This window comes from Dipodomys merriami, unplaced genomic scaffold (genome assembly GCF_024711535.1).
Source record: "Dipodomys merriami isolate MVZ:Mamm:240054 unplaced genomic scaffold, mDipMer1.0.p SCAF_718, whole genome shotgun sequence".
Classification (NCBI taxonomy): Eukaryota; Metazoa; Chordata; class Mammalia; order Rodentia; family Heteromyidae; genus Dipodomys; species Dipodomys merriami.
Genome location: NW_027206311.1, coordinates 337,002 through 356,525, shown reverse-complemented (window position 1 = coordinate 356,525; position 19,524 = coordinate 337,002). Strand labels below are relative to the sequence as shown.

The window sequence follows — 19,524 nt, the reverse complement described above, 5'->3', positions numbered from 1 at the left end:
TGTCTCAAAAAAGAAAGGAAGAAAGAAGGCAGAAAGAAGAGAAGAAGGGAGGGAAATAAGGAAAGAAGGAAGGAAGATAGAAAGGAAAGAAGGGAGGGAGGGAGGGAGGATATACATCATGGAAACTCACAAATACCAGAGATCAGGGCTTCTTTCCCTCCTGGTTATCAAAGACTTACCAGCACACCATTGCTCTACATGCTCCTGTTCTCACTGTACAGAAGAGGAAACTTAAATCCAAACATGAATGACATGTTTAGAGAACATGATCATTTTTTTTCCATTTTATTCCATTTCAGTCACTCAACTAATTTGTATAAGCCCTATTTAATTTGTATTAAGCTTTAGAGAGACTCATCCCTGTACTGCTCCAATTCTGTAGCATACAGAACATGTGAAGTGGTTTGAGCACTGGGAGCTAAGGGCAAACATAATGTCAGCAGCCTTGGGGAAATTCACCTAAGTCCATTAGGATAACCAGAGGCTTCTCATGGCTGCTAACCTAGGTCTGAAGGATGTGTAGGAGCTGGCCAAAATGAGTGCTCTAGTCAGAGGGAAAGCACATGCAAAAGCCCAGGAGTGCAGAGGGAGTGGCAGGAACACCTGACACATGCTTATGTCTTTGTGAAAATTTCCTTTTACCAGCAGTGACTTGGGGGAGGGGCTGACACGTTTAAGATCCTTTCTGAAAGAAAGAAATGTAAGTATCACCCAATGTGGAAGAAATAACTGTATTGTCAAAGCTTAAAGAACTCATAAACTTTATAGACCACAATAAAGACAATTTACCCCATGAAGGTTAGAATGTGTTTGTGACTTTAAAGTATCACTATCCCACAATACTGTGAAATTTGTGAAATTTATGTAATCTCTTAATCACAATAAAAAAAATTACTATATTAAAAAAAAAAAAAAGATCCTTTCTGAGCCATTAGCCAAAAGCCATAGCGGTGAGACTGCATTCCTACTGTATATGATTCCCAGTCTAGGTGCTGGAGGGCAGAGGAACCCAAGGTTAGTTAGTATATGCCAAGCCTCATACAGAAAACAACCCTTTAGAGGTCAAAGGAGGGCTGGCTAAGAGGGCCCAGGTATGGGTTTGGAGAATGGAGAGGTATGGTATGGAAGGGAAATATTTGGCAGTGTGTTTGTATGAGACAGAAGTATAGATGAACATGCACAGCTTCCAAACAGCAAACACCTGCTGTGGAGCCAGGTTCTGAGAATGCACAGGTAGACCAGCTCCAGTCTCTGTGCTCAAGGAGCTTCCAGCACATTGTGGTAACAGAAATGTAAACAGTTTCAGTACAGCAAGATGGGTGATGAGGGACACTCAATGTGACCAAGAAAGACTTCTGGGAGAAAATGACATACAAGTTGAGTCTTGAAAGATGAACAAGTGTTATTCAGGTGAAGGGTAGGGTAGAGAATAGGAGGAGATTGGTGGACAAGTGCCAGACCACAAAGGATATTATAACCTTACCAAGAAGTCTGAATCTACTGACAACGGGGAGCTAACACAATTTTAAGCAGGAGAATTTTATGACCAAATTGTTGTTTGAGAGAGGTGTCACTATGGAACCCAGGCTGGATAAAATTCTTTTTTTTTTTTTTTTTGCGGGGGGGGGGGGTGGAGGGGTGTCCAGTCGTGGGGCCTGAACTCTGGGCCTGGGCACTGTCCCTCAGCTCTTCAGCTCAAGGCCAGCACTCTACCACTTGAGCCACAGCGCCACTTCCGGCTTTTTTCGTTTTGCTTATGTGGTGCTGAGGAATCGAACCCAGGGCCTCATGCATGCAAGGCAAGCGCTCTACCACTGAGCCACCTTTCCAGCCCCTGGACTAAAATTCTTATTCTCCTTGCCTCAACCTCCCGAGTACTGGGTTTATAGGTGTGTGCCATCACTCTTGGCATATATATATATTTTTTTCTCTTTCAAATCATGTTGTTTTTAATAACCTGGCAGTAATTCAAACACATGAACATGATTGCCTTACAACAACAGGCTCAAAGGCAAGGATGGAGTCATCTCCACGGTGGCCGGCGGCCTCTGGGATCCCAAGGGAGGCTGCTGGTCGCTCTTCCTCCAACACGGGCAGAAAAGGGGGAACCGGAGCGGCCCTTAGAAGATGGGGCGCAGCTGCTGGGTCATGCGCACCTTGAAGCTCTCTTGATGGTGCTCATATGTGTGTGTGTGTGTGTATGTGTGTGTGTGTGTGTATGTGTGTGTGTGTGTGTATGTGTGTGTGTGTGTGTATGCAAAAGCCCAGGAGTGCAAAGGGAGGGCGTGGCAGGAACATGGAGACATACTTAAGTCTTTGTACAAATTTTCTTTTACCAGCAGTGACTTGGGGGAGGGGATGACGTGTGTGTGTGTGTGTGTGTGTGTGTGTGTGTGTGTGTGTGTGTGTATTTAATGATTTCACTGGCTACGGGACCGGGAGAGCAAGAGCACAGGCAGGGAGGCCAAATAGAAATTATTACAGCAGGAGTTGATGATCAGGATGGTAGCAGGCGGTGGGAAATTGATAGATTTGGGAAATATTTTAAGGTTTAATAGACAGAACTGTTGATAGAGCAGATGGGAGGAAGTTAGAAGAAAGGGCAGAATCATAGATGGTTCCAGACTTCTGGCCTAAGCAACTGGGTGAATGGTGATGTCATTTACCAGAAGCTGGGAAGCTAGAGGAAGAAATGGTTTGAACTATGAGGGACAGAGCTGGAACTAAAACCTCAGGGCTCTTAGTTCTCAAGCCAGCACCTGTTTTCTCTGTAGAGACTACTGGGAAAAGGCACAGAGAATTCAGAATGGAGGAAGAAGGATATGGGAAAGGGGTATGGGTCAGAAAGAAGGGAACAAACTGTAGCAGCACTAGCTAGCACTAGCTAGTGATACAGACTTTATACCTGTCCAGTGAAATTTTTACAACATGACCATCTTTTTTTTTTCTTTTTTCCCTCAGTATAGGGGTTACATATCCTGTTTTCTTTCCTTCTTTCTTTTTCTTTCTTTTCTTTCCTCTCTTTCTCTTCCTCTCTCTCTCTCTCTTTCTTTTTTTTTTTTTTTTTTGCTGGTCCTGGGGCTTGAACTCAGCCTGGGCAATTTCCCTAGCTTCTTTTGCTCAAGGGTAGTGTTCTACCACCTGAGCCATAGCTCTACTTCTGGATTTTTTTGCCAGTTAATTGGAAATAAGAGTCTCACAGACTTTCCTGCCTGGGCTGGCTTCAAACCTTGATCCTCAGATCTTAGGCTCCTGAACAGCTAAGGTTACAGATGCAAGCTTCTGGTGCCAGGCTTTTTTTCTTTTAGGTCTCAGACCGGATTCAGTCTCAGTACCTGATGCTTTCACTCACTGGCTAGCACTCTACCAATTGAGCCATGCCTTCAATCCCTTTTATTTTTCTTCATAGTGTTATCTCTACCAGAAAGGACATCATCTACTTGTTTAGAAAGGCATAGAGTAAACAAGATGTAGGGACCATGTTGACTTTTTCCTGGTGTGTTCCCCATGTCTAAAATAGCAACTAAATTATCCTTACTGAATAAAAAGAGTTTGGTTTTGTTTTTTTGTTTTCCTTTCCTTCTTTCTTTTTGCTTGTCCTGGGGCTTGATCTCAGGGCCTAGGTGCTGTACCTGAACTTTTTTTCTCTCTCAAGACTAGTACTTTAGGGCAAGGAAGGTGGCTCAATGGTAGAGTGCTTGCCTCACATACATGAGACCCTGGGTTTGATTCCTGAGCACCACATAAGGAGAAAAAGCCAGAAGTGGTGCTGTGGTTCAAGTGGTAGAGCACTAGCCTTGATCTGAAGAGCTGAGGGACAGTGCCCAGGCCCAGAGTTCAATCCCCACAACAAACAAAAAAAATCTAGTACTTTACCACTTGAACCACATCTTCACTTTGGGCATTTTAGTGGTTAATTGGAAATAAGCGTCTCAGGGACAGCTGGGTGCTGGTGGCACACACTTGTAATCCTAGCTTCTTAGGAAGCTGAAGTCTGAGGATCATAGTTCAAAGGTAACTCAGGCAGGAAAGTCCATGAGATTCTTATGGCACTGTGGCTCAAAGTGGTAGAGTACTAGCCTGGAGAAAAAGTTCAGTGCCCAGGCCCTGAGTTCAAGCCCCACAAGTGACAAAAGAAAAAGTCTTGGGTGCTTTTCTTCCTGAAATGGCTTTGAACCAAGATTCTCAGATCTAGGGTTATAGATGTGAGTCATTTGGCTTGGATGAAATGTTTTAAATATATATTAGCCAGATATTATTATTATTCCCCTTCAGACCTGGGCATGTGTCCTTAACCTTACCTCTTGACCATTTTCTCCAGAAATTCAGCAGGAAGCCAGTATAAGCACCACACAGGGTATTCAGGATGATCTGAGGAGCTGGTCAGACCCATGGGAATTCCCAGGTCTCAATTACTCATATTTTCATCCTGAATCAGGAGTACATTGGTAGCCTTATTGTCCCCTACGTTTTGGATGCTACATCCAAACTGAAGAGTCATGTGGAAACTTGAGATGATACCAAGTAGTTTAGGGTGGAATATGGAGCCCTGGCTTAGCAGGGGAGAAGTACCTGAGCCCTCAGGTCAGTCAATGCCTGGCCTGGAGCATCTCCTGGCAAATGGCCTGCAGCGCCGCCTGGTGGCCACAGTTCAAAGACAAGTTTCTTCAAACCTATCATCTGCTTCCTAGAATCTGTAAAAGCTGACAACCTGCTAACCCAGCAAGCCTCCCTGGCGACCCCCAACACCCAGCTCCAGATATCCCTCCAATATCTCCCTTTAAATAAGCCTTACTCAATATGTGGACATCCTATTAGTTCCACTTTATCCAGGAAGCCACCTCAAACTGCTCCAGCCTCAGCAATCACTCTTTCTGCAGCCCTTATGCATTCAGAGTGCCACTGTCCACTTCTGGGATCCAGTCTCTGGAATCAGAGAGCTCTGGTTTTGAATACTCAAGTTTCTACTTCTCAGCTGTGTTACCTGAGCAAATTATTCTCTCGGAACCTTCAGGTGTGTCATGGTAGGCAGAGACAGCAATTCCAGCTTCAAGTAATCATGAAGATTGAATGATACCAAGTCTAAAAAAGATCAAGAACAGAGTCTGCATAAAACAGGCTCTTAAGAAATGGCAATTCCCAAGTGGTGCTGTGGCTCAAGTGGTAGAGCACTTGCCTTGAGCTGAAGAGCTCAGGGACAGTGCCCAGGTCCAGAGTTCAAGCCCCATGACTGACAAAAAAAAAAAAAAAAATCTGGCTTAAAGAAGCCAGGAGCTGATGGCTCACGCCTGTAATCCTAGCTACTCAGGAGGCTGAGATCTGAGGATCATCACGGTTCAAAGCCAGCAGGAGAGTCTGTAATTCTTATCTCCAATAAACCACTCGAAAACTGGAAGTGGTGCTGTGGCTCAAGCAGTAGAGCACTCGCCTTGAACTGAAGAGCGCAAGGACAGCGCCCAAGCCCAGAGTTCAAGCCCCACAACCAACCAAAAAAAAAAGAAAAAAAGAAAAAAGAAATGGCAATTCCCTCATGAAGGTTAAAATGTGTTTATGACTTTAAGTATCACTATCTCACAATACTGTGAAATTTGTGAAATTTATGCAAACACTTAATCTCAATAAAAATTATATATATGCATATATATGTAAATATGTGTATGTATACATATATATATATATATATACATATATATAAAGAAATGGCAATTCATTTCCCACCCTTCTCTCTGAATTCCTCTTCCCTTTCCTGAAAAAGGAAGTATGGTGGAACCAAAAGTAGAAGTCATAAGACCTGGGTTCTCTGGGCTTGGGGTTTCCTTCTATGTAAAATGAGGTCATTGGTTAACAGATGAACTATTCATTCACTTTCTCACTCATTCAACTTCCATTCCAGTCCTGGTATTCTATACAGTGTTCTATTCTACACACCATACCCATCAATTCACCTTACCAGACTATATTGTGCTTCTAATCTCTATCTAACACCTAGCACAGTTCCTGGCCCAAGGAGAATGGTGGAGAAATCTTTTGAACATCCTTCTAGAGGCCTGTTTACTGTCTCCCCTCTCTGCCCCAAGAGAGTACCCAGCGCTGGCTGGCACCAAGCAGCCCTCCCCCTCCCTCAACCCAACCCGAAACCAGAGCTGGCGCCACCAGGTGAGGAATCTAGGGACCAACTGTCACAGCTCCAGTATCACCCGCCTCCTGGACGCCTGGGTCCAGCCCTGGATCCCAGAGGGGCCCTGTCAGCCAGCTGTCCTGGGGGACCTAGACTCCACCCCAACCCCTCAGAGCTGCTTTCCCTGGGGAAATCAAACAGTGGAGAAGACCTGGTAGGGGTAGTGCTGGGGTGGTCCCAAAGGAGGATTAGTGATGTTTGTCTGTCCAGGTCCAAAGCCCAGACTGGGCCTCGAAAGCCCTTGGATAATCAGATAGATGCACTGTAGGAGAGGCCCAGTGGCCTACGCTCTCCTTCAATCTCTGTGGCTCTCTACCAAAGATGACTCTGCTCTCACATTTGTCCTCTTGGCCACATTCTCTGGGTCATGTAGGCTAGTTTTATGTCTCAGTAGGGTAGGAATATTTATTTTGTGTGGTCTACAGAATTCTGCCCCATTTATTCTCATTATTTAAAATGAGAAAGTTGAATGCATTCCAGAAAGAAAGAAAACTGACTGCATAGTCAGCAGGAAGAATAGTCAGACAGCTAGGTAAACTTGTCACAAGGAACAGGTATTAAGGAAAATGGAGCCAAAGTACCAGTGCCCATGCTTGTAATCCCAGGTACGTGAGAGGCTGAGAATGAGAAAATCACAGTTTGAGGCTAGCCTGGACAGAAAAGTTCTTGAGACTTTGGTCTGTGCCTGTCATCTCAACATCTTACAAGAAGCCTAAAATAGGTGGATTGTGGTTCAGGTTCTTGCCTGCAGGATGGGAAGCAAGACATTATCTTAAAAATAACCAGCAAGGGGGCTGGGAAGGTGGTTCAGTGGTAGAGCTCTTGCCTTGCATGCCTGAGGCCCTGGGTTCGATTCCCAAGCACCACATAAGCAAAAAGAAAAAAAGCCGGAAATGTCGCTGTGGCTCAAGTGGTAGAGTGCTAGCCTTGAGCTGAAGAGCTGAGGGAAAGTGCCCAGGCCCAGAGTTCAGGCCCCATGACCGGACCCCCCCCCACCAAAAAAAAAAAAAAAAAAAAACCCAGCAAGGGGCTGGAAGGTGGCTCAGTGGTAGAGTGCTTGCCTTGCAAGCCTGAGGCCCTGGGTTCGATTCCTCAGCACCACGTAAGCAAAAAAGAAAAAAGCCAGAAGTGGCACTGTGGCTCAAGTGGTAGAGCACTAGCCTTGAGCTGAAGAGCTGAGGGACAGCACCCAGGCCCAGAGTTCAGGCCCCATGACCGGACACCCCCCCCAAAAAAAAGCAAAATGCGAGTCTGGAGGCATGGCTAAGCAGCAAAGCAAAATTCCACTACTGCTGGGGAAAAAAAGAAAAGAAGGAAGGAAGAGAGAGGGGGAAAGAGAGAAAGAAAGGAAGGAAGGAAGGAAGGAAGGAAGGAAGGAAGGAAGGAAGGAAGGAAGGAAGGAAGGAAGGGGCTAGACACAGGTGGCTCACACCTGTAATTTTACTACTCAGGAGGCTGAGATCTAAGGGTCACAGTTCAAATCCAGCCTGGGAAGGAAAGTCTGTGAGACTTTTATCTCCAGTTAACCACCGGAAAACTGGAACTGGAGCTGTGACTCAGTGTGGTAGAGTACTAACCTTGAGCAAAAGAGTTCAGGGACAGTGTCCAGGCCCTGGAGTTCAAGCCCCATGACCAACCAAAAGAAAAGAAAATGGCCATAAACATGGGTGTTGGGAAAATGGAGGAGAACGGAAAAGGAAGAGGCCAGACTCCATCATCAACAGGCGGGACTGTTTATTGAGGAACAGCAAGGGCACAGACCTTCCCTCCGGTGCCAGAGAGTTGGGACTGGAGCTGGGTTTTTATATGAGGTCTGAGCAAGAAGACAGGGGTTAATGAAAAAGCCACTAGGTCAAGGGAGGTGGGGAGTTTGAGTTGGGCCCACAATGTGATGTTTACAACTGGGCTTAGGTAGATTGCCCTGCCAGCACATCAAACAAGTTCGCACATAACTGACATTTTGCCTGGCATCTCTATGGGCCTGGGACAATAGGATGGGGGGAGTCAATCCTTCATATTCCATCTTTAAATACATAAAATGACCAGGGCAAGAGGGGAGAGGCAAGTCCTTCAATGGGGAGGAGGCTCAGCTGACTTGGACAGTTGGAGAAGGCATCGTACAAGGAACAGGGTGATGAAGGAGGTAAGTTCTTTAAAGCTAGCCTGCTTGGCAGAGCAGCCTTGGTATTGGCCTCCTGTGACCCCCTTGTTCTCTTTTTTGGGGGGGGGAGGGGGTCCGGTCATGGGGCCTGTACTCTGGGCCTGGGCGCTGTCCCTCAGCTCTTCAGCTCAAGGCTAGCACTCTAGCACTTGAGCCACAGCGCCACTTCCGGCTTTTTTCTTTTTGCTTATGTGGTGCTGGGGAATCGAACCCAGGGGCTGATACATTGCAAGGCAAGCACTCTACCACTGAGCCTCTTTCCCAGCCCCGACCCCCTTGTTCTCTAGGACTCTGAGAATGAGGCTGGAGAAAGGCAAGTGTTAGATATAGCCTCATTCCTTGGCACTCAATGTATAGACAGCCATGATGGGTGCTCAGGATATCTCAAAGGAGAGAAAGGATACAAGTATATAGTCTAGATTTTATACCATGTTCCTGTCCTCCAGTGTCCTGACCTCCACCTTCCACACAGTCACCTGGGCTGTCCAGAGGGAAGGAGAGGAGAGAGGAGGGGAAGGAAGCAGAGGAGAAGAGAGGAGAGGAGAGGAGAGGAGAAGAGAGGAGAGGAGAGGAGAGGAGAGGAGAGGGGAGGAGAGGAGAGGAGAGGAGAGGAGAGGAGAGGAGAGGAGAGGAGAGGAGAGGAGAGGAGAGGAGAGGAGAGGAGAGGAGAGGAGAGGAGAGGAGAGGAGAGGAGAGGAGAGTTCAGCTGGAAGTTCGGCTGCATTCCAATGCTTAGCAGGAATTATTTTTGGAATTATCTGCTGTTTGTCTGGATCATCTTATTTCAGCAAGTTGACCTAGAAGTGACTTTGAGTGACACATGTTGAGTCCGACTCTCTCCTATGCTACTCAGCCCATCCTAGGAGCTCAATAGGAATTGGTTAGCTACAGGAATAAATGAAAATTAATTAATTTAGCCACAGTCTGGCTAAAATCAACTGCAAAGAGAGAACAACCAGGGCCAGCATGCTGACACTAATTGAACACCTTAGAGGAACCAGATACTATGCTAGGAACTTCACATATTATTTCCATCTTAGACATGAGGAAATTGAGGTTCAGAGGTACATGAGTACTTAAGGTGGCAAAACTAACAGGCAGCTTGTTTGGTTCCAGAAGCCTTCCCCTTTGTCTTATATCAGGAAGTTTCCCTTACTGAGTCTCTGCTCCAGGTAGCTTTTATGCTGGGCAATGAGCAGCCAGGTTGGAGGATAATGGTTCACAAATGTAATCAGCTACTTGTGAGACAGAGGCAGGAGTTCAAGGCCAGCCCAGGAAAAGTTATAGAGACCTTGCATATTACAGGTGTAATAGAGACAGGGTTATAACACCTGTAATTCTAGCTACTCAAAAGAGTGAGATCTGGCGAATGACAGTTTGAAACCAGCCCAGGCAGAAATTAGAAATCCATCTCCAGCTGACCAGCAAAAAGCTAGGCTGAAGGTATGGCTCAAGTGGTAGAATATCAACCATGAACAAGCAAAGTGGAGGAAGTTTGAGGACTGAGCCAGGCCAACATACATACATACATACATACATACATACATACATACATACATACATACATACAAAAAGGCTAGGGGTGTGGCTCAAGTGATAGTCCCAGTTTCAAAAAATAAGCACCTGTCCACCAGATCGGCAAGCACACACTCTCATGCATGCACAAAGCCTTACACCTAAGTACACTCACATTCATACTGCTGCCCTCCAAGTGCCAGGTTCACATGTGCCCTCTCCTGACTTGGAGAATATTTGTCTGGAGCTGTACTGTGACCTTGAGAATGGACATTAACCGCCAGAGGGCTGATTCATTCTTCTTACATTATGATATGGGTCCAGTAGGGACCTCACCTTGCCCACCCTATCCTTCACGTCTTCAGCTTGCTCCCTTCCCCATGAACACATACTTGTTTCTGCCCTTTGTTTTCCTCCCAGACCAAATCCCCAAGGTTTCTTTGGTCATTAACCTCCTCCTTTAATTGGCTTAGTGGTGGAGGAAAGCAGAGCCCTAGCAAATTCAAGGTGGGTATCTGGGGGGAATCTCATTTCATGGAGATAGGAAAGCTCAGGCCAGCTGGTGGCCCACAAATGTGTGGCCCAGAATAAATCCTAGGCAACTGTTTGCCATCACTATTAGTATGAAAAGCAATCACCTTGTCCACAATAGGAACTCTTTCTCAAAAAGAGCCCCAGTAGCACAGATCCTCCAACCAAGGTTCCTGGGACAAACAAAGAGGAACAAGAGTCACAAACAGCCCACTCTCTAGGACTCCATCTCTCCAATTCTTCCTAACTCTTGCTCAGTGATAGTAACACCCAATCTCACAATATTTTGTTGTTACTCCAGTGTTAAATCCTTGATTTACAGGGCACTCCTCCAACTCTGGATGGGGCAAGGACTCAAGAGAGCACTTTCAGCTGAGCACTGGTGGTGGCTCATGCCTTAATCCTAACTACTCAAGAGGCTGAGATCCAAGGATAGAGGTTCAAAGCCAGCCCAGGCAGGAAGGTCCACGAGACTCTTATCTCCGATTAACCACCAGAAAACAGGAAGTGTATCTGTGGCTCAAAGTGGTAAAGGGCTGACCTTAAGCAAAAAAGCTCAGGGATAGTACCTAGGCTTCAAGTTCAAGTTCAAGCCCCAAGACAGAGAGGGGAGGGAGGGAGGAAGTGAGGGAGAGGGAGAAAAAGGAGAAGAACCTCTTTCTAAGGTTCTTCCAAATCAGCCCAGAAAAGAAAAGAGTGTGTCAGTATGCCAACCCTCACTCGCTCCAGAGACCCACCATTGGTGTGCAAATTCACTCCTACCAAGAATCACTTTTAGGGAACCAAATAGGCTTAAGTTCAACCCTCATTGCCTCAAAGGGTCTCATCTTGTCTGTGGACTTCTGTTCCCTGCCTCCAAATAGTACTTCACCTTAAAAACTAGCTCAGCTTTTCCTTTTCCAAGAAAATCCTTTCCAAACACACACACACACACACACACACACACACACACACACACACACACACACACATTGTTTTCAAACTTTTAATGTCAAGTCTGACCTCAAACCCTTAAAATGCAGGTCATTCCTTCTCTTGGGAAAAACACAAGCATAAAAAGGGTAAAAAAATAAACGTCAAGTTTTGGGAGAAGGGAAAAAGAAACGAATGCACACACCTCCAGCTTACTCAAGTGTCCAAGTGTTCAACTCCAGCTTTACAAGCATTTTCACACTCACCAAAATCATTTAACGGACTGAATTAATAGGAGTGTCCAACGGAAGGGGTGAGTGAAACAGAGGAGAATGATGAGCTCTAAGAAACACAGCGCCTCCAAACTGTCCTCGCAGCGCAGGCCTGAAGGAAGCCTGGCCTCCCGATCTCGTCTCTCCTCCCTCGGATCGCACCTAACTTCAAGTTCTTCACCCCAATCTGTTAAGTCACACCACGCCCCTAAGACTTCTTCTGCCTTCCACTCTGGCCCACCCTCCCTCCACGCCTCGCCTTCCTCACCTCACCCCTCCGAAGCCCTCCCTGCCCCCCTCCAAGGGTCGCCTTACGCGAACTAACTCACCTCCCAGTCAGTGCCTCTCAGATCGGGGAGCTGGGGGCGAGGGGGGGGCGGCTAAGGGTGGAGTGGGGAGATGGTTTGTTGCTTAGGGCTTAGGGGGACCCCATCCTTTGCAAGGGCGATACTCCTCCCCGGCCCCCTCGAAGCGGGAAGGACTGTTCTCCTCCCCCATCGCGGCTGCGGGCTTTGTCTACTCGGCCGAGAGAGAACCTTTTCCCCCACGGCCGGGAGCCCGACCGACTCCGGGAAGAGCGGGAGGGGGAGCGGAGAGCGAGCGAGCGTCGCCGCGGGGAGCCGCGAGGGAGGGCCGGAGCCGCAGTGACCGATCGGGGCCCCTCCCGCCTCGGCCCCCTCATTACCATAAGAAAGAGGGCCTCGGGACCCTCCGGGCTGGGGAGGGAGCCGGCTCCTGAGGGGGGTGCTGCATTAGCCCTTTCAACACCCATTCCGTTTCTTCCGGTGCTCCTTCTCCGCCTATCCTTCCGCTTAAAATAATTTTTTTCTTAAAAAAAAAAAAAAAAAGAGGGACTTCGACTTCCATCCTACCCTTAGCTTGGCCCGAGAGCGGTGGGTAGATACGGAAGGGCACCTCCCGACCCTCTTCGGGTCAAGGAATTCGTCCCCGTGCCCGAGAGCGGGAAACTACAACTCCCGGCATGCCCCGGGCGCCCCCGGCGCGCCCCCCTCCCGTCAGTTCCATGCTGCTCCATCCAGTTCATTTAAAACAAAAGAGTTTGAGCGCTGGAAGGGGCTGGGCTCTATTGGGGGCCACTGAGCGCCGCTCCAGGACTGGGGCTCGGTGCGGGAGCCTAAAGGGGGCGTCTGGACAGCGGAGGCTAGAGACTCACGGTCCGAGGAGGGAGGGGTGGGGGCAGAGATACTGCAGCCCCCCGCCCCCCGTCACCCCGGGAGAGGAGAGGAGATCTGCTTTCTTGGTTTTGCTTCTCTTTTCCCCCACCCCCACCCCGGGGGCTGGGGCGAGGGGAGTCGGGTTACAGGGTGCTTGGGGAGGGGGGCTTAGGGGGAGGGTCTATCTTTCTATCTCGCTTTCTTCCCCCCTCCCCAGTTCTTTGTTCCCCCTCCCCACACACCCCCTCCTCTCCTCTCCCCTCCCCTCCTCTCTCCTCTTTTCCCTTCCACCACCTCTCTCTCTCCCTCTCTCTCTCTCTCCCCCAGCTTTTGTTTCGCCATGCCTAGTCTAGTGGTATCTGGAATAATGGAAAGAAATGGGGGCTTTGGAGAACTAGGATGTTTCGGGGGAAGCGCTAAGGACCGTGGACTGCTGGAAGACGAGCGCGCCCTTCAGCTGGCTCTCGATCAACTCTGCCTCCTGGGTTTGGGGGAGCCCCCCGCCCCCACGGCGGGCGAGGACGGGGGAGGTGGGGGGGGCGGCGCCCCTGCGCAGCCGGCCGCCCCCCCGCAGCCGGCCCCGCCGCCGCCGCCCGCGGCGCCCCCGGCCGCCCCGACAGCGGCCCCCGCGGCGCAGACGCCCCAGCCCCCCACCGCCCCCAAAGGGGCGAGCGACGCCAAGCTCTGCGCTCTCTACAAAGAGGCCGAGCTACGCCTGAAGGGCAGCAGCAACACCACGGAGTGTGTACCGGTGCCCACCTCTGAGCACGTGGCGGAGATCGTGGGCAGGCAAGGTAAGCGGGCGCCGGGACCACGGAGCGGGCTGGAGTGGGGATGTGGGGGGGCACCCCGTCCCCAGCGCGGAAAGTTCATTTCTTCCCTTTTTGCCCGCCTCTGGCTCGGTCCCTTCTCCACAAAGGGTCCGCCCCCCTACTCTTGATTTCCAAGTGCCACAAAGTTCCCCGCTACCCTAAGTCGGGACTGTTCTCCAGACCCTTCCTCCCCCAGGGCTCTGCGGTTAAACAAAGAAATATCCTCGAACTGAGAGTGGGAAAGGGGAGGGGGAGCAGTCTCCAATCCTGGGATGCTGTCCGGAGGGGGTGTCTACTCCTAGCTAGCAAAACTGATGGAATGTACAGAGTTACTCAGAATCCTCTATTCCAGTATCTGCTTGAGGATTGGGGAGGGGACACCACTGGGACCCCCCAGTCTCCTAGAGTTACAGACTTTGGGGAAGACGTGGTCCGTAAAGCCAGACTGAGTATTTGTCTCTTTGTTGGGCTGAGTGTAGGAATGGAAGGGGGTGTGGCTCAGGGGAGGGTCCCAGCCCTGGGGGAGAGGTAGTAAGGGGGAACTGTTGAAAGAGGGGGTCCTGTGGTCACCAACACGCCAAAGTTGGAGGGTCCGTGGGGTTTTGGAAAGACTGTCTCCAAGGAAGTACTAGTCCTGGCGTGGACCTCTCCTCTTCCCTCTCTGGCTTTTGTTCTGGGCTGGCCACGGCCTGGGGCCAGGCGCTTGAAGAGGGGTCTCTTGAGTGAGTGAGTGAGTGGGACAGGTCAAGAAGGCAATAAAGCTGGAAGATGAGAAAACATCACTTGGAAATTTGGTGGAGGGTGTGTGTCTGGATGTGTTGGGAGGGGTGTAGAATTAATTCAGTGTAGTATGTCTGATACCACACCCTCAGCCCAGCATCCCTGGGTGGGTGGGTGTGCTGGGTAAAGGTCCAGATTGAGCAGATGGCATCTCAGCGACCCTTCTCTCTCCTGGTTTCCCAAGGGGTGGGGGGGGTTGGATTCAGAAATTGCAAAGGGACTGGGCTGGGGAGGTGGGGGGTGGGGGAGGAGTGGGGGAGGAGCTGTCCCACAGTGGGGAACAATAGAGGAGCTGCATTCCGGCCTGGAGTGAGGGAGGAGGACGGCTCCTGGCCAAGGAGGAGGGGAGGCAGACTGGGGGGGCCCTGCTCCACATCCCACCTCATCCAACTGGAGTCTAGGTGTTGGGGGATTATGAAGGGAAACAGAATGGAGGAGGGGAGGATGCCACTCCCCTGTGCGGCCCTCCATCCCAAGGCGCTGGCTCTCTTGAGATTTCTGATTGAGAAAGTTGGATTTCCTCTGGTTGCCAGACACTGGGGATTCCGAGCCTGGAATTGGGTGGGGGCACTAGTATCTTTACTTGGACGTGGGGGTGGCCTTGGGAGGTCCCGGAATGTAATGGAGTCATTCTTTAGTCTTCTGCCTCCGCATCAGATGGTCCTGTCCCTCATAAAGTAGGGGGATTTTTTCCTATTTAGAAATGTGCCTTCCCCTTGGTCCTTAAGTATTTGGAAGTCCTCCTTCTTGACTGACCTCCCCACTCCTGCTGCAGTGTTAGTGCTTCTGTTTGACCTCTAGGAAGGTGAGGACCCACTGGTCTTCCTTCAAGAGATGCTTCAGGGTTGCAGAGCCCCAGATGAGGTTCACCCACAGGCCTCAGCTTTTCTTCTTAGCCTTATGCTGTAGTCTGACATCCTCATCCTGGCCCTCAGTGTTATCTAGCTTCCACTTAAGTTTATGGACCCAAAACTCAAGAGCCAGAACCCAGGTGCCTATCAGGGAGCTTGTATGTTATGTAGAGGTGGAAGGAAAGCACATTTTACTTTCCACAAGCCACACAAATAAAACAATAGTTTACTGACATTAAAGCACCCAGGATGTGGACAACAGGTAGCACCTCTTAACTGCCAAGAGGTCCAAAGACAAAGAGGCAGAGCAAAATTTCCTTCCTGATATCTTTTAAAGACTTGTCCAACCTACTCCATCTCCCCAGCTCCAAACTACTGGGGTTGGAGTAGAGAAGGGGGAGGTGGGAGGTAAAATAACTCAGACCTGTTGTTGGAAGAATGGGGTTGAATCAGAAAAATGGATCACTATGCTTGTGAATAGGTAGTATGTGTGGAGGATGAAGAAGGTTGGTCACATATAAATGTGAGCATCTATATGTGAATGAGTTCTAGCCTGGGCTACAGAGACTATCTTAAAAAAAAAAGTTGTAGGTATGTATAGGAATGTGTAGTTTGTGTGTGGGGCAGGATGAGGAAGCAAGACTGGAATACAAGGATCCCATGTACACATGAAAGATGAAAGAGCAGTGGCTCTTAGGTGTCTATGTGCAAACTCACACTAAAGAAGGGTGTGAGTCTCAGGCTCTGTGTGAAACTAGGGGCAAGAAAGGGGAATATGGGAAGAAGGTTGTCCAGTAAGCCATCAAGGTCAGTAGCCTTTTCTGACTAGATAAAATATGTGGCACCCTAGTCTTCCACACTTTTCTTTCTCCCCTTCTTCTTTGTCTCTTTGTCTCATTTTTTTTTCTTGCCTCCCTCTCCAACCTCAGAGTTTTAACTAGCTCCTCCTTCAAAGCAGGAGTATGGGTCTAGAATGCCCTCTCCCTCATCCTGCTCAGCCCTTAGACCATCTCACCTCTCTCCCAAGGGACTGGAGGGGACAGGAGTGTCATGGGTGGGGTGATGCTCCTTCACGTGTGATTTTCCTTATTTTCTTATTCTTTCTTCCTCCCTTGAAATTGATTGTCAGACTCTCCTCACTCTACTGCATTGGACTAGTTGCTGATCTGGGGACCCCCCCAGACACTGTGGGTTGTTATAAGGCATAGAGCAGATCACAGAGAGATGAAGGTCAGTGTCCCTAAGACACTAGAAGAAACTTAATGAATGAAAATTAATTGAGTAGATTGTAGGGTTTATGAGTACATTGGGGTTCTGTGCAGGATTGCTGATAGATGTGGGGATAAGTGATCTGGAAATTTTTGAGTAGTCAGAGAAATTGAGGGAACAGCAAATATTTGGGGAACTGATTTGAACTTAGCAGCTTCTTTGGGAGGGTCTAATTATTTGAGGTTTTGGAGGAATGAATGGACTTGGAAAGTCCTGAATATAACATCAGAAAAGTCGGTGCGTTTGGAAATTGTGGTTGATAACAACACGGGCAGATGAGTGGATTCTTTAAGTCAGGTGGGCTGAGGGTTTCACTGTGCCCACTGAAGGGTTCCTAGAAAGCTGGGTATCTGGGTAAGGATCAAGCACTTACTGGTTCTAGCACAAACCTCCTTGTCCTATGAATTTCTTCCACTCTCCCTTTTCCCACTCTACCCCAGGCTGCAAGATTAAGGCTCTGAGGGCCAAGACTAATACCTACATCAAGACGCCAGTGCGGGGTGAGGAGCCAGTATTCATGGTTACAGGGCGGCGGGAGGATGTGGCCACGGCCCGACGGGAAATCATCTCCGCGGCTGAGCATTTCTCCATGATCCGTGCCTCCCGCAACAAGTCAGGAGCTGCTTTTGGTGTGGCCCCAGCTCTGCCCGGCCAGGTGACCATCCGTGTGCGAGTGCCCTACCGCGTGGTGGGATTGGTGGTGGGCCCTAAGGGGGCAACCATCAAGCGCATCCAGCAGCAGACCAACACATACATTATCACGCCAAGTCGTGACCGTGACCCAGTGTTCGAGATCACGGGTGCCCCGGGCAACGTGGAGAGGGCTCGCGAGGAGATCGAGACGCACATCGCTGTGCGCACCGGCAAGATCCTCGAATACAACAATGAAAACGACTTCCTGGCGGGGAGCCCCGAAGCTGCGCTAGATAGCCGCTACTCGGATGCCTGGCGGGTACACCCGCCTGGTTGCAAGCCCCTGTCTACCTTCCGGCAGAACAGCCTGGGCTGCATCGGCGAGTGCGGAGTGGACTCCGGCTTTGAGGCCCCGCGCCTGGGCGAGCAGGGCGGAGACTTTGGCTACAGCGGATACTTGTTTCCGGGTTATGGCGTGGGCAAGCAGGACGTGTACTATGGCGTGGCCGAGACTAGCCCCCCTCTGTGGGCGGGCCAGGAGAATGCCACGCCTACCTCAGTGCTCTTCTCCTCGGCCTCCTCCTCTTCCTCTTCTTCGAAGGCCCGAGCTGGGCCTCCCGGCTCTCATCGCTCTCCTGCCGCCTCTGCAGGCCCTGAGCTGGCCGGACTCCCGAGGCGCCCGCCGGGAGAGCCGCTCCAAGGCTTCTCCAAACTTGGTGGAGGCGGCCTGCGGAGCCCTGGTGGTGGGCGGGATTGCATGGTGTGCTTTGAGAGTGAAGTAACTGCCGCCCTTGTGCCCTGTGGACACAACCTTTTCTGCATGGAATGTGCAGTACGCATCTGCGAGAGGACGGACCCAGAGTGTCCCGTCTGCCACATCACAGCCACGCAAGCCATCCGAATATTCTCCTAAGCCTCCTGCCTCATGTTTCCTGGGGCCCCCTCCCCGCAGGACTTGTTTGCCACTAGGGCCTTTTGGAAATCAATGATTTGTGAGGGGCAGTGTGCTTGGAGATATTCGCTCGCTGGGGAGGGGGGACAGGGAGGCGGTGGTGGCTGGAGGGTGGGCCACTTTCAGAGCCTCTGGTTACCCTGCCTTGGGAAGATTGGGAAGGGGGCCAGACCGAAAATTTTACTAGAGTTACAACTCTGATACCTCAACACACCCTTAAATCTGGAAGCAGCTAAGAGAAACTTTTGTTATGCCAGAAGTGGCCGCTAAAGCGTTTTGACCCCCTTTGCCCTCCTCCCCAACTGTGTGTTGCTTGATCCCTTCCTTGTGGGGGGTGGGGGAAAGGGAAAGGGAGAATTGCCATTTGTACCTAGAGGTGCTCTTTGGGATTCCCAGCCCTCTGGTCCTGACCTCCAATCTCCTAACATGACCCTTTATAGTGTCCCCCCTCCCCCCTTATACTGTTTGGGAAACTAAGAGTTCCCAATAGTATAAGGGAGTTGGGGCCCTATCAGAAGTTTGCATAGATCACCTAAGGAATGTGGTGTGGGAAAAACATGTCAATAAAGGGCTCAAACTCATTGTCCCCACAAAGCTGGGCTAGAGGAACCAGGAGAGGGGGGGCTCCTGTGTCCCCTGCAATTTTCCCCTTCACTCTTCTTTCCCTGTCTTTCCTTCCTCTGGGTTCTCCCTTTGCTTTTTCTGTTTCCTCCTGCTCTTTTTTTCTTTGCTTCCCAGGGTGGTTTGTTATTTCCAGCCCCTTGTTCTCTGCCTTTCTTCCTTTTCTCTGCCTCCCTCCTGACCCTTCCAGCCCAGCTTTGGGGGCACTATCTCCTGTGGAGAAGCTGAGGGAAGAAGTTTTTGATGCCTCCTCCCCCAGTTCCTCTTCAGGCATTAGACAGCAAGCCCTCTCCCCACTTTCCCAAAGAAGCAACTCCAATTCCTGATAGAATGTATCCCCATTTTCAGTGGTGATTTGAGAAGGAAGTAAAACTGGACATATAAAGGGTCAAATCCCCTACCTTCATCATCTATGGGCATTATATTTAGGGAGCAGTTCTTGGCCTGGTTTTCTGGCTCTGGGAGGGGGGAGCCAGAAGCAGGAAAGCCTGGACAAGAGAGACCGATGACTAGAAGGACTTCCCTCCCCTGCAATGACCCACTCCCTGACCCCTCTCTGGACCTAACTGAACCGCTATTGAATCCTTATTAGTGTGCAAATCATGAAGTCTCTGTTCCATCCACTGTGGCTGAGCAGAGAGGCCAGGTCTTCAGAGAGGGGTCAGACCAGGGCAAAGCAGGACTGGGGTACAGCAGGGCCTGTTCCACAAATCTTGTATTGTGACAGGCCTGGCTCCCCCAGTGTTGCCTCCCTACAGCTCACTTGGGGTTGCCACCAGCCTCTCACCCTCCTGGTTCTGCTGGCCGGGCTAGGAGAGGATGGGGGATGGAAGGCCCAGGGGGCCCTGGAGATGCTTGTATA

The 19,524-nt window shown here is 49.9% G+C and overlaps 1 protein-coding gene across 1 annotated transcript; it reads left to right on the top strand.

The window, feature by feature from the left end:
* The first annotated feature begins 13,084 nt into the window (after nt 1-13,084).
* On the top strand, nt 13,085-18,355 carry LOC138818141 (RNA-binding protein MEX3A). Its single transcript, XM_070009066.1, has 2 exons — nt 13,085-13,538; nt 16,897-18,355. Exons 1-2 carry the CDS (start codon nt 13,085-13,087, stop codon nt 18,000-18,002), a joined length of 1,560 nt encoding a protein of 519 aa, XP_069865167.1. The 3' UTR covers nt 18,003-18,355.
* The last annotated feature ends 1,169 nt before the right edge of the window (nt 18,356-19,524 follow it).

Excerpts from the sequence above, each read along its gene's own strand:
- LOC138818141 (XM_070009066.1), top strand. The coding sequence starts at position 13,085 with ATGCCTAGTCTAGTGGTATCTGGAATAATGGAAAGAAATGGGGGCTTT. Across the intron at positions 13,539-16,896 it reads GGAGATCGTGGGCAGGCAAG|GCTGCAAGATTAAGGCTCTG; the intron begins GTAAGCGGGCGC and ends ACTCTACCCCAG.